General features: G+C 33.9%; 1 protein-coding gene across 1 annotated transcript; it reads right to left on the bottom strand.

The window, feature by feature from the left end:
* Nucleotides 1-12,319: 12,319 nt before the first annotated feature.
* Nucleotides 12,320-13,523, bottom strand: LOC114181414 (TLC domain-containing protein At5g14285-like). Its single transcript, XM_028067866.1, has one exon. It carries the CDS (start codon nucleotides 13,260-13,262, stop codon nucleotides 12,531-12,533), a length of 732 nt encoding a protein of 243 aa, XP_027923667.1. The 5' UTR covers nucleotides 13,263-13,523; the 3' UTR covers nucleotides 12,320-12,530.
* Between the last annotated feature and the right edge of the window lie 1,847 nt (nucleotides 13,524-15,370).

Genomic DNA, 15,370 nt, shown 5'->3' with positions numbered 1-15,370 from the left:
AGAAAAACAAAAGTCTAAATCGGATATCAAGCGATGCGACCGGTCGTGCAGACTCTAAAGAAAGGAGGAAAAATATTTTTTATGATTAAAAAAAGAATTAAAATTAAAAAACTAAATCAAAAGATGAAAGAATTGAGAGAGACGTACCTTACAAAATTTCAATATCTCATCACCTTTTCTCTTTTCTTTTCTTTTTTTTTTTTGCTTCCTTTTCTAATATTTTTGTGTTTGTTTTTCCAATAGAGATAAAGATGAGAGGTGTCTATGTGGGTGGTAATGAGAGAGTGTAGAGAATCTTTTTTTCTCTTTTTTTTTTCTACCTCCTTCAATATTTTTTTTTTGAAAGAGAGATAAAAAAAGAAGGTGTGTGTGGGAGTGGTGATGGGAAAGAATTAGAGAAGTGTAGAAAATCTTTTTTTCAGTTCTTTTTTTTCATATGACAGAGTGCGTATTTATACTCACACCTTGCAATATCAATGCAATCTTAGCCTTAATTGTAATGAACAGTATAAGGAAAAAATGATAGCAACACATTATGGGAATCAAATCATAGTAAATCAGAGCACAAAATCAATCATAATTAGTAATATTGATTCTAACCATTAACAAATCAGAGCACAAAATCAATCCCAATTAGTAATATTGATTATAACCATTTGAAGAAATATTTCTTCTAATTATTAGAATCATATCACTAATTTCTCTTCCAGAAACTAAGGGTAGAAAGCAGGTTGAGTTGTTGGGCTCATGAGAAGGACTGCGATAATTAATAACAAATTGGGTTTTTCCTTCTTTATTCCTTCTTTTTTCTTTTTTTTTTCATCTCTCTTTTTTTTTCTTTTTTTTCTAAAATTATAGTTTGAAAATCTTTGAAGAAAATAATGTTTCACATTTTTTTATTTTTTTATTTATTTTTAAATAAATTTATTTATCCGGACGAAATTGGATGTTGAGAAGTATGAACTTATTCCATTGAAGTGAAAAAAATGTTTTGTCGATATGTAATATTTTCTATTAAATTTCGAAGGTCTTGTGATATCCATAAGAATTATAATAGAACAAACTTCATCTTCATATTTACCAACGGTACGGTGAAGGTGATGAGAACTTGCTTTATAGCTTTTATTTCTTTCACATTACTCGACCATTATAATTTATAAGGCTAGATATTAGAAACAGTAGATAATGCAAGCTTTTATACTATTCTTGTATACATGTCTAAAAGAATTGTTTTATTGGTTTCAGCTTTCTAGGTATAAAATGAACAAGTTAACGTAAATACACAATAAAACATATAAATACTATATATATATATATATATATATATATATATAATAAATACATTTTAATGTTTTAAATTTGATGTAAGTTATTTAATCTCTTTCAACTGAAATATTTTACTATGACAGATACTTTTTTGGATACTTTCAACTTGTTAGTGTTAGATACTTTTTTGGATACTTTCAACTTGTTAGTGTTAGGAATCCTTAGGAATCCAAGTGTGATTCTAAGTCTCACATTGGCTAGAAATGAGAAAGTGGAGCACTATATAAGAATAAAGACACATAAACTCATTGTCTTAAGGTTTTGGGTTGAGAGTGGTGTCAATGCCTTATGTGGTTGGGCTCAGGTCTCATTGGTGTGTTGTATCTCCCCAGTGAAACCCCCTCTTTAATCCTAGCAAGTGGTATCAGAGTCAATTGTTGAAACCGGCTCAGACGAGTGCAGTATGGTCCTTGTATTGAAAGTCCTTAAGGTTTTGGGTTGAGAGTGGTGTCAATGCGTTATGTGGTTGGGCTCAGGTCTCATTGGTGTGTTGTATCTCCCTAGTGAAACCCCCTTTGTAATCCTAACAGTTAGTATTGTTCAATGTAGTGTATAAAGTTAGAAGGTTTTTATAGGCTACACGACCAGGATGAGTTAATGCAAGTCCTTTGGGACGACATGTACCCAGCCCATGCCAATGTATAAAGTTAGAAGGTTTTTATAGGTTACACGACCAGGATGAGTTAATGCCAGTCTTTTGGGACGACATGTACCCAGCCCATGCCAACGTACTAGAATGAGACCCCTGCCATTCGGAACAGTTAAGTCCAAAGTTAATTGTTAATCTAATTATCAAGTAATTAGTGACTTGGATCAAAGTTCAATTAGGTAAGACCCGTAAACAATAATATAAAAGATACATTTTACGAAATATATTGATTACGTATTTATTAGTATTTACTATCTGACACATTATACTTACTTTGGCATCAAAGTGTTTTTATAGAGCCACCCCACCTCTTTGTGAAGTTTGAGAACGAGTACTTTCAAAATTCGGGAACGCGTATCTTTTAAAGTCGTGGCACTTGAAATATTTTAGGAGACATTACCGGATATACCTCAGTCCCGTAATAACATTCAATATTTTTTTTTCTTTACTATCTATTTAGTAACAAGTAGTGGCACGAAGAGTCTAAGAAATATTGATTATTACTTTATAATTATGATCTGACAGTGTGAGTAATCTTTTGACCGAACCATAATCTTTGACGAGTTGAATTGATGTACAAAAAAGTAAATGAATTTTTTGACTAATGCTCCTATGTTGGCTTTTTTTCATGATTGGATTTTAGTTAGGTTTGTAGCAAATTAAGCTAGAGGAAGTATTTAATCCCTACTCTTGTTAATGGTTCTGGATTGGGTGATAACACTAAATTGCTTTGTGATGTTAGGTTCGAACTAATTTTGACATTGGATGGTGCAAAGATAATGGCTTGTAGGTACTTATATGTGTCTAGTAATGTCAAGAATAACATTCACTTATTCAATATATATGGTTTATTGATTCATGAACTTCTGCTAATAGAACCCATCAAATCAAATAACTATTATTATATTCATGAATAAGCAAAGTTTATGAACCTAAAGAGACTATGTTGCATAGTAGTTTTATGTTATGTATTTGTATGATATTATCAATTTATATCCTGAATGAATAATTATCTATATTCTTTATTTATTAAATATATACGAGATGTTGGAAGTGACATGTCATCTCCAAATGATATAAGAGGATCAACTTTCCATGTTGCATTTTATTTTGGATATTTTAACAATGTACTTTGATGTAATTATCAAATTTGTTATGTTGATCAATCAATGGAACAAAATGATTGTTAATTTTTTTTTAGTGTTATATTTTTTATAGATTTTAAAATGCATTAATAAATAATTTTATACCACATGATATATATATATATATATATATATATATATATATATATATTATACATTTATTAAGTATATTATTTTTTTGATAATGATTAAAATTAAAGAATAATATTATTGGTGAGTAATATAGTGACTAAAAAAGTGCTTACAAAGTTACAGAGAAATTAATGACTAAATCGATAGTTGATTTCGGTGGCTAAATCGGTTATTGATTTTGGTCAATAAATCAATCAATTATTTTGATTACTAAATTGGTCAGAGATTTCAATCATTAAATCAGTCATAAATTTTGGTCACTAAATCAATCCCTTATTTCAATTACTAAATTGGTCATTGATTTTGATCATTAAATCAATTACTAATTTTGGTTTCTAAGGTGTGGTCACTGATTTTGGTTACTAAATCAATTCCTAATTTTGGTCACTAAGTATGCGTTAGTGCCAAGGAAATAATGACTCGTATGTGTTAGTTACTAAATTGGTTACTACTTTCATTAGTGATCAATATTGGTCATTTAGTGACTGAATTTTTTTTCACTATTTCATATTTTTCTTGTAGTGTACACAACTACCCCATCAATTATTATTGAACATAGTTTGTTGTTGATAAGAAATCTTCTATGGAAAATATTTTCACATTCATGATTGTTAAAGTCCATCAGGACATGATCAAACATTCTCTTTACTATCAATAAATCACTTTCATATGGAATAGCACATTCACTATAGCTAATATTTATTCCTCATTTGACTGACATTGCTCTTCTGTTGGGACAATTAGAAGAAATATAACAAAATCTCAAAATCCTAAAACATTTTATTTGACTATTTTATTTGACTATTATTTGGAGGTATTGTAGAAGAAAAGAGTGTAAAATTTTTATCTCTAGAATTACTATATTGGGAATGATTATTTAGATGTGAAGTCATCATTTTTCAATCTTGAAATCCTTCGATCAAACAAGTGTTTTGATAATATTTTTTCATTCTTTAAACTTAAAATATTAAATATAGTATTGTATTATTACAATGTTTTTCATTCTTTTAGTCATATCATTTGTTGTAATTTTGTTCATTCTTCCTATTTCTTCTTCCTTCCCTCTTCTTCCTCTTCCTCTCCTCCTCCTTTGACTCCACTTCCATCACCACTTTGGTTGTTTCTTCCTCCTCCAACTCTACCTCCAACACCTTAAGCTCCTCCTCCTCCTCCTCATCCTTCTCCCCCTTCTTCTTCCTCTCAGTCATCTTCAAACCTATTTATAGGACATAATTTGTCAAATTTAATAGAAAATTTTGTGTCCATTTTACCGATCAATTTAGTGTTAGATTTTTAAAAGTTCAATTACTGATTAAATTTATCAATAAATTTTAAAAAATTTCAATTTACAAACAAATTTAAAAATAAAATTAATTGCTCATGAATTTTAAAAAGAGCTCAATTACCGGCAAAGTTTAAAAGATTCAATTTTTGAAGAATTTTTTTATGAAATAGTCAAAGTTTAAGATATAAACTTTAAGACTCATTTTATTGATGAATTTTATCAACAAATTTTATTAATAGATTCGTTACCAACAAATTTATTTTCATGAGCAAAATTCCTAAATAAAATTATTTGATGATAATTTTGTCCATAGATAGAATTCTATTAATAAGTACTAATTTCTTATAATAAATGAAACAGCACACGTAATGAGTAGGGATGTCAACGGGGCGGGTAGGGTACGGGTAGTAGCTCCCACGTACCCTACCCGCTGGATAAATATTCGCCCCGTACCCGTATCCATATCTGTCGGGTATCCGTTATGCGGGTACCCGTCTATTTTTTTCATATCTGCAGGTATCCACGAGTACCCGCGGGTATTTACAAAAATATTTAAAAAAATAAATGTTTAACCATAAGTAGTGCTTAAATCAACAAGTCCCCTTTCTTCGTGAAAAACAAGCAAATAAAAAATCATTACTAGTTTATATTATAGTTTATTTTTGAATGAAATATTAAAAAAATTACTAACTTGATGGAGGCGTGGTTCGGGATCATCACATGGTTTTCAGAGCAGTTGATGGGATCATGCCCAAGACCTTTAAAGAGATCTCGGATTAGCTTTAGATCATAGAATAGGAACTCTTATAATTCTTGTAATGTTTTTGTTTGGGCTTTACCGGACCTTTAGTTATATTGGGCCTTTTTGGTGTTTCGGCCCATAGTATATAAGCCATTGTGAGACACATTTGTATTCAGATTTGAGTTTTATGAAACAGTGAGTTTTCTCTCAAGTCTCGAGGTTCTCCCCAGAACCACTGATCCTTATCTTTGAATCTCCGATTCAAAGTGGCGGATCTTCCTCACTTATCTTGGAATCTCCTCCAAGTGGCGTGAATTCCTCTCGTTCCGAAAACCCCCAAATCGACATCCTCCATTTTCCCCATTCGTTCTAGGGTTCATCCCCATTTTTTTTCGTATTAAACGAATTTTCACCCCCAAATCCGAGACGATCCTTCATCATCTGGTAATCAGAGCTCGGTTCGTAGTCTTTTGTGTTCCGTTTCGTATTTTCACGTTTTTCCTTCCGAAGTGGGTCGTCGTGCGTTTCTTGTTGTGTTATTTTGCATTCTGGATTCTCGTGCTTGTTCTTGGGCATTGATTCAGTGATTTCTAGAACATATCAAGTAGAAGGCAATTGTTGTTTCTCCTTCCGCATGACCAATAATCAGTGGCCCAACTGAACTTTTGGTTGGCACACACCAGTACCGATTCGAGTGCGTTGCAACATCTTGGTTCAGTTAAGTGCAGATCTTTGGAGGAGAAATTGAGATTGCAGGTGCTGGTTGGATCTGTGGCGATTGGAGAATATTTGGATCAATTGAACTGGTGAAATTTGGTTGTAGCCCATGTGTTTGTGAAATTGATTCAGCGGAGATAAATTGTGAAATTGAAGTTACTTGTGACAAGCGCGACAAAGGTTGGCCAAGTGGAGAGAGCCATTCTGGTTTCCAAAGAAAATTTTGATGTGGTGCAGTGAATTTGGATTACCACGTTGTGTTTGGCTTCTCGGTGCAAACCTAATACTCTCTTTTTGCTTAGTAGTGCCCAAGATTAAGCGCAAGTTTGAAGTCTTCTATTTGCTGCAGAGAGAAATTAGTTCATTTGGCTAGGTGTAGTGTAGATCGTTAATGGAAATTGAAATTGGAGGTAATTGTCTTTTGGTGTGGAAGCAGCAGCGTGATATTGATATTACTAGAGCCTCATTCGATTCAGACCTTTGCAATTACCTAAATTATATCCTTCCAAGTTGGATGCACTAATTACTTTAGCCACAAGTGTAGAAACAATTTAATCATCCTTTGGTCTGCAATGCTTGACGCCAATCAATTTCCTGATGTCTGTTGTGGTGAAGAGCTACACATAATCCAAGTGATGGTAGCATGGAGTTCCGATTCCTTTTGGCAGCAAAGGGTCCAATAATATCACATTGGAGAGGTGTGACACAATTGTGATTGTAGGTGGAGGACTTGTGCTTGAAGCGGTGGATTTTAGTTGGTCCAGCATCAACACGTTTAATTGGCTGCAGCTATATTTATGCCTCCCTCGCTTAAACCCTGCAAACAACAACATCCACTTTGAAGATTATTTCCAGCCTTTTTCCAAAGCTGAATGGTCCACTTAATTGGTTCACTTCCAAGTTTGTTTCTACATAAATTGCATCAGCAATGCGTATTGGAATTGGGTGTAGCAACCTCACGTTACAACAACACCTCTTTTGTTTATTTGGCAGCCTTATTAGGTGAAGTATTGGCCAAATTAAGCCCTTGGCCTAAGCGGTGTAACTGTAACCTTTGATTGGCAGCAATGAAATGGTGCTTGGAAACAAAACATCTATAATTTTCTTGGTGCAGTTTTCTAAATTGATTCAGTGGCAGTCTTGAATTTTTTAAGCAGAACAACTTGATTTTTGAACACGTGTGGCAGCAGCTGGTTCTCTCTTTGTGATGTCATAATCTTCTTGGTCCATTCGGCGCAAATTACAGCAGCTAAATTTGTTTTATGTAGGGAAATTGGACAACGGTTCATTGGAGCAAACTTTTGTTTCAAGATTTGGTAGCAACTCCATTTATTTTCTCTCAGTGCAGGAGTTTAGTGCTAAGGATTACAACTTAAAATCCAGTCGGTGCCGCTAAATGGGTGTGATGTTTCACGTGGCATTCAGTGGCAGCCTTTCTAGGATTACACTTCTAGTTGTCATTCGGTGCAGCATTGAGTTTTAGTGCAGCAGAACCTGAATTGTCTAGAATTGGTAGCAGCCTCCTTTGCCTCTTGCAATTCACAACAGCTAGTCTACTCACTTTGGTGCAGGACCTCAACCCCGTCGCTTAAGCGAAACAATTTGCAGCAACATGTTTTTTGGAAATTCTGGAAAATGACAACAACCAATTTTAGTCCAAGCGGTGCCAATACTTTCTAGATTCCTTGGTGCAGTGGATAGAATTTGGTTGGAGTATTTGTTTGCGGGTTCAACATATTTCTTTAAAAGGTGGTGGCATATTTTGGTCATTGTGGTTGGCTCCTTGCTCCACTCGGTGCAATTGAATCAAAACGTGACAACCACACCCCTAGCTTCAAGTGCTGCAGTAAGTTTTTCTTGAATTGGTGCATGTGCATGTGGCTTAGTTACATGTGCTTTTTGAAGCAGTGCAGAATTTGTCCTGGCTGTTTTTGGTGCTGATTTGAAGCTTGAAACAGCAGCCATTTCATGCGTGTTATTCATCTTTTACTGCTGCTTTGGCCTACCACCGTGGATGCTATCCTGAGGTGATTTTTGGTGTTGTTTTGGGGTATTCTTTGGTGCAAAATTGGGGCACTTTAGTCATGTTTCTAGTTGAATTTGTGATGCACTTTTTTCATTTTGCTTTGCTTAGTTCTTATCATTTAGAGTTAGAAATTGTTCATTATTGCTTTGCTTGAGTCGCTTGTCCATCATTTCTCTTTGAGTTTGATTTTCCTTGGTTTCTTGTGTTGTGGGGCAATGTACCTTGAGCTAAATTGTTGGAAGTATTGCTTGTGGGAGTTTGAATTAATCATCACATTTTAGCTTGAGTATTTTGTTTCACATTTCTAGTAGTAATTCTAAATAGCTGTTTAGATTACTTTTGTCTTTAAAAGTGCTTTTCTCGTTGTCATAGTCCTAGTTTTGTCACATATTACTCCTCTTGGTTTAGCCCTTTCTTGATTTTGGTGCTTTTGTAGTTTGTCTTCAAATTTCCTTGGTTTTGTCTTAGAGTTTTCTTTCCTTGGCCTCCTGAGTTGGGCTTAGATCTGTTACATCTTTCACTTTGATGTTGAATTCTTGATGGGTTGATTGGAGGTTCTTTGAAGAATTGAACAAGAACTTGAGAGCGAGTGAATACACTTTGAGAGTGAAACACGAGTGGAATTGAGTGTAAACACGTAAGGAGTGGTGAGGCCCATTTAATAATTTTATCTCCATTACTTTTGCTAACCACTTACTGTGTTTTGTGTTAGTTCTTGTTTCCTCTCTTTCACTGCAGGAATTAGGAATTCTGAGCACTCCAGAATGTTCCATACACGTTCAACCTTGATAGAAGATATCAACTTCATTGTGTCCAGAATTATCAAGTTGAATAGCAAACTTGGGAATCTTAGAAGGGAGTACCATGAAGAAAGATGATCATTGCCAAAAGACAAAACAAGTGCTATTAGATGCACCAAGTGTGAAGGTTATGGACACGAAAATTATCAATGTCCTAATTGGAACGCAAAGTACATGAATCTTCAGGAACTCCAGGATTACATTGTATACTTGAAAGAGGTAAAGAGGAGTGTTAGGCGAAAGCTCGAAGTTAGGCAAGAGCAACAAGCAAAAAGGGAGCATGAAAAGGCGGAAAGAGCATTAAAGGAAATGTGGGAAAAAGCAAGACAAAAGAGAGAGCTAAAAGAGAGAAAGGAGCAAGAGCTAAGAGAACAAAAGATGAAAGAGCTTAGAGAAAGAAAAGAAAAACTGCTAAGAGAGCGAGAAGAGAAAGAACAAAGAGAGAAACACGAGAATGAGTCTCTCCTCACACCCGTGGCATGCATGGTTGAGATGAAATCCTTAAAGGGAGATGATAATGTGTTAAATTGTTGTTCCCATTCACATCATGATTTTTCATTGGGAACACTTACTAACCCCTCTCTTTTTGTCTTAATGCCTAGGGAAGACTTATACATTAAGGAGCAATGGCATAAGCAATGGGGTGAGGAAAGGATGATAGAAAAGGCAACAACAATATGGGCAACACATGAACTTGCCTTTAATCATCTGCTTGTTTGTTTGTCCTATCCTGAAAATCCTAAGGGATTTCAAGGACACTCTTTTTCTATTATGATTACTATTGGTTGTTTTCCTTTTTGTTTCACTGTGGATAATATAATTGTGTTTAAACTCTTTGATTTGTTCTACAGGTTTATCTTTGATCCAGGAGAACAATCTCCAAACACCTTGATAATAAGAGATTGGCCTCTTTTATGATTCCAAACTCATTTTTTTTATATAGCCTTTCATTTCTGTCTTTAGACTATTATGGTTTTGTGTGCGTTCACACTTATGTTTGTGTGTTTAGTTGTAGGTAATAAAGCGCTAAAATTCGAGGTCGAATTTTCTCCAACCTGGAGGCAATGATGGAGGCGTGGTTCGGGATCGTCACATGGTTTTCAGAGCAGTTGATGGGATCATGCCCAAGACCTTTAAAGAGATCTCGGATTAGCTTTAGAACATAGAATAGGAACTCTTATAATTCTTGTAATGTTTTTGTTTGGGCTTTACCGGACCTTTAGTTATATTGGGCCTTTTTGGTGTTTCGGCCCATAGTATATAAGCCATTGTGAGACACATTTGTATTCAGATTTGAGTTTTATGAAACGGTGAGTTTTCTCTCAAGTCTCGAGGTTCTCCCCAGAACCACCGATCCTTATCTTTGAATCTCCGATTCAAAGTGGCGGATCTTCCTCACTTATCTTGGAACCTCCCCCAAGTGGCGTGAATTCCTCCCGTTCCGAAAACCCCCAAATCGACATCCTCCATTTTCCCCATTCGTTCTAGGGTTCATCCCCATTTTTTTTCGTATTAAACGAATTTTCACCCCCAAATTCGAGACGATCCTTCATCATAACTTCATCAATGTCCACCTCTTGCAACATTGTATAAAGTTTCATGTTGTCCAATTTTAATTTAGAAGAGCCTGAAAACATAAGAAGTTCATTAAAAATTTCTAACAATCACTTAATTAAAATATCTAAGTAAAAATGTTAATTTCATTATCTTTCATGTTGGTCTATAACCAATCTTGGAGACACATCAATGCCTCCACAGTATCTGGAAGTAATTTATTCCGTTGTTGGGTAAGAATCTAACCACATTATTGAATGAAGACTCATAATGTTTTTATTAATATATATATATATATATATATATATATATAAGGATATTTTTTTGAATTAAAGTTTAGCGGGTACGGGTATCCACGGGTACGGATACTATGATACCCGTACCCGCCCCGTTAACATGTGGGTCTCAAAAATACTCGTACCCATGGGTAGCGGGTATCCATTTTTAATATTTGTTTCCTACCCGTTGCGGGTTTTTTCCGCGGATAACTGCGGGTACGGATTTTTTTGACATCCCTAGTAATGAAGATTGAGGTTACAAATATCATTATGGTATTAATGTAGAGTGTAAACATTGATGTCATATGTCCATCATTTACTTCTTTTTCTATTTCTTGACCTTGTGTCATGTTATTATTAACATTAAATAAAATTAATGTGTTAATATTAATACTAATAACACGTGATACAAAAATTATTAGAAAAAGAACAAAATAGATATAAATTAGAAGTTTGTGTTTAACATTTATCCATGACCTCCATGTAAGGTAGTTTTCTTTCTTCATATTTTTTAATTCCTAGAGAATTAATGTTTGTCCTTCCTTTGATTGATATGGCTCTTTTGTTGGGACAATGAGAAGTAATATGACAAAATCTCAAAATCCTAAAATATTTTATTTGACTATTATTTTGAGGTGTTATAAAAGAAGAGAGTATAAAATTTGTATCTCTAAAATTACAATATGGGGAGTGATTATTTAGAGGTGAAATCATCATTTTTCAATCTTGAAATTCAATCTTGAAATACTTTTATCAAACAAGTGGTTTGATAATATTTTTTCATTCATTAAACTTAAAATATTAAATATAGTATTGTATTATTGAAATGTTTTTCATTCTTTTAATCATATTCTTTGTTACGTAAATTTATTCATTCTTCCTATTTCCTCTTCCTTGCCTTTTCTTCTTTCCCCTCTCCTCCTCTTTCGACTTCTCTTCCATCACCACCTTGGTTGTCTTTTCCTCCTTTGACTCTACCTCCAATTCCTTAAGCTCCTCCTCCTCTTCCTCTTCATTTTTCTTTTCCTCTTTTTTCTTCTTTTTCCTCTCACTCATCTTCAAACCCATTTATAGACATATTTTGTAAAATTTGACAAAAATTTGGTGTTTATTTTACCAATGAATTTAGTAGATTTTAAAAAGTTCAATTATAAATACATTTATCAACAATTTTTTTAAAAAAAATCAATTATTAACAAATTTAAAAGAAAATCAATTTTCCAAGAATTAAAAAAACAAAAAAGCTCAATTATGGACAAAGTTTAAAAAACTTAACTTTTTACGAATTTTTAATGATCGACAAAATTTATTCATGAATTTTTTTTCGCGAAATAGTCAAAGTTCAAGATAGAAACTTTGACAATCATTTTATGAACAAATTTTATCAACAAATTTTACTGATAATTACTGATAAGTTAATTATCGATAAATTTATTTTCATCAACAAAATTCTTAACTAAAATTATTTTAATGACAATTTTGTCCACAGATGAAATTCTCTTATTAACTACGTAATTTCTTATAATAAATGAAACAACACGCGGAATGAGAATTGAGTTTACTTCTTTTTCTATTTTTTTTATCATAAACTTTGTATTCTGTCATTATAAACATTAAATGAAACTAATGTGATAATATTAATACTAATATCCCGTGATACAAAAATTATTAAAAAAAAGAAGAAAATAGATATAAATTAGAAGTTTGTGTTTAACATTTATCCATCACCTCCACGTAAGGTAGTCTCTTTCTTCATATATTTTAATTCCTAAGAGATGTTGATCATATCCACATATTTATTACACGAAAAACATTTAGATAAACAGTTGACCTAACATGTAAGCTATTAAATTATATTAAGTCCAACATTAATGCGTTATCTTATCTTTTCCTCAACCTCCCTTGATCTTTCTTCGTAGACTTCAATCCAAAGATTAGAAACCCACGCAATGCTCCCAGCAATGGCCACCGACACTACAACGACCCAGGAAATCCAAACCCACGTGGCAATTACACCCGCAGCACCTCCACCTGAGTAAAACGCCGCCATTCGGAAAACAACATAAGGCCCCAACAAACCTCGTACCACAGAATACAAGCCGTAAAACGGAACCGACAGAACTCTAGCCACACTCGCAGCGAACTGCGCGTCGTTTCGACGCGCTCGGGCCAGTGCCCACGCGTTCTGCGGCGCGCTGGTGACCTCCGCGACCGCCAAGAGTATGAGCACCGCGACGGCCCCGTGGAGCGCCACGTGGCGGCACGTGAGGATGACGAAGAGCGTGGCGAAGTGGTGGAAGACGAACGTGAGGTCTCCGCCGCCGGCAAAGAACGTGGCGAGATGTACGAGGTCGGCGGCGAAGTAGGCAGCGCTGTAGTCTAGAACGAGGTTCTGGAAGTTCGTGTTTGCGGCGGCAAGGCTGCGGTTTTCAGCCGAAAGGACGGCGGCGGCTGCGAGGACCGCCGCCGGGGTGCCGTGGAAGAGGGAGATGAGGCAGCTGGAAGCTTCGGGTCGGATCTTGGGGCCCCATTTGCGGAAGATGACGAAGTAACCGAGAAGGTAAATGGAGAAGAAGAAGGTGAAGAATTTGTGGACGTGGTTTTCCATTTGCGTTGGGTTTTGAGAATTGCTAGAGTGGGAGATGGTGCATTTAATAAGGTTTTGTGGAGCGTGTTTTGTTGTGTTGGGAAAGAAAAACAGAACTACAATGAACAGGGTGGTGGGGGAGGACCAACGGTTTTATTTTTGAAGTTTAGTAAGAAAAAACGAACTCCGTTAGGTGTTGGGTGTTGTTGAACCGTTTTGGGACTTCAGCAAAATATTTCACATGATTTTTGTTTGAGAAAATGATAAGTATATATCTTTCAATGTTTACACCTATTTAATACTTAATAAAATATTAATATTTTAATTTTTCTACTGATTTATTTTTAAATATTTGAAAGTTTAAAATAAAAATATTATTTTATTAGTATTAAATAGATGTGAAGCTAAAAATATGATATTTGTTTGTCACTATCCTTTTATTGTTTAAACTCTAATCACTTTTTACTGTCGTATATAACTACCCTAAAACGAATTTTATTAAATAATTCAATTTATATTACAATTAAATATCTTAATTTAATATTTCATTAGTAAAAAGTTGTTGTTAGGCAGTTGTCTAGGAAAAAAATTATCTTTTTCCTATCTAACGTTTAGAAATTACGATATATTGACAACTCATTTTATCTCTTAGAAACCACCTTATAACTTTGTAGTATCTTTATATATTATTCTTATAGTTTAATATCTTATTAATAAAAAGCAGTTATTATATGAGCATGCAAAAGTTAATGAATAGTCAACCTATTATAATTCTACTTTTAAACACCTAAAAAAGTAATATTTATAATTTTTATTTTTATTTTGTATTCTATCCTTTACGGGCAAGGAGTGATTTTCTATCCAAGTTGAAATTATGGGTAGATATGATATAAAGATTTGTTGAAATAAAAACAAATTTGAAAAGAGAGCTTTCTCAAAAAATATTTTTGGAAAGTCAAAAATTTCAACATCCTTCAATGTTCATTACGATTTTGTTTTGCATTGCGGTCTACTAATTAGTGGTTCTTTCCTTCGGTCCAATTGCTTGTCTTTGACCTTTATAGAAGAAGAGTTTCCTAAGTTAAAGGGTTTTGATGAATTTCATAAAGTTGTTTGAAGTTGTCTTTTAATATAAGGGAAATAAATGATTGTGTCTTAGTATGTTTTTCGATTGAATTATGGTACTGTATGTTCGTGCTTGTTTCAAATTTGAGAATTTTGTTTTGAGAAAATTTAGGGATTATTGTTATTGACAGTTTAATTCAATGTATGATAAGAAAATCCGAGTTTTCAAAATGTTAATTGTTACAAAATGGATGCATATGTTCAAAGATATTGTGGTTGTATATTTTATGAGAAGTATATTGAATTTGGTGGGTTATAGTGACATGTTGAAAGTTGATGTATATGAGGTTAAGTTGTGGCTCTTAGAGAAATACGATTCTTGAGTTGAATGGAAATGAAATTGTTTTATTTTGGCATGTGATGTAAAATGTGGTATAAGGTTAGACTTAAGGTTAGACTTTGGAGTTGTAACCATGTTTGAATTGAGAGTTTGATATTACTTAGCTAAGGTTTGCTTTTACTCACATATGGATTTGGTAAATGTAGAATTTAGGTAGTTTAGAATGCAATTGGAAGGAGAGATCTTGATTGTTGCAATTGTTCAACTTAGTACCATTTATAAACCACTTTGAAATGTTTTGAAAAGAGGAAAGTGCAAGATACCAAATTTTGCATTGGAACAAGTCAAAATTTCACAACCAAGAAACATTTGGTGTGGTGCTACCCAGTTTCTTGCACTACAACCTTTTCGAAACATGAGATTCCAGCTTCTTCAACCGTCAGATCAAGCTAAAATTTTAGCAACTAATCCCAAACACATAGTTGTTGACTTTGACTGGTTAGATCTTGAATTAGAAGTCCGTAGTGAGAGCAATTTTTATCGTAAGGTCCTCGTATACTAGGTTGTTGACAACCTTGACCTTTGTTACTTGTTCGGTGCATAACTTTCTCTATAGTTATTCAATTTGGTTGATTTCTTTCGCTTTTGGTTCTAGGTACAAAATTTTTGGAGCTCTACACAATTTGTAGTTTTATTTCTAAAATCCCATTTGTACAATGTGTTG

Source organism: Vigna unguiculata, chromosome 4 (assembly GCF_004118075.2).
Source record: "Vigna unguiculata cultivar IT97K-499-35 chromosome 4, ASM411807v1, whole genome shotgun sequence".
Taxonomy (NCBI): domain Eukaryota; kingdom Viridiplantae; phylum Streptophyta; class Magnoliopsida; order Fabales; family Fabaceae; genus Vigna; species Vigna unguiculata.
Note: the sequence above shows the minus strand (reverse complement) of the source record. Positions and strands in the feature narration are given on the sequence as shown.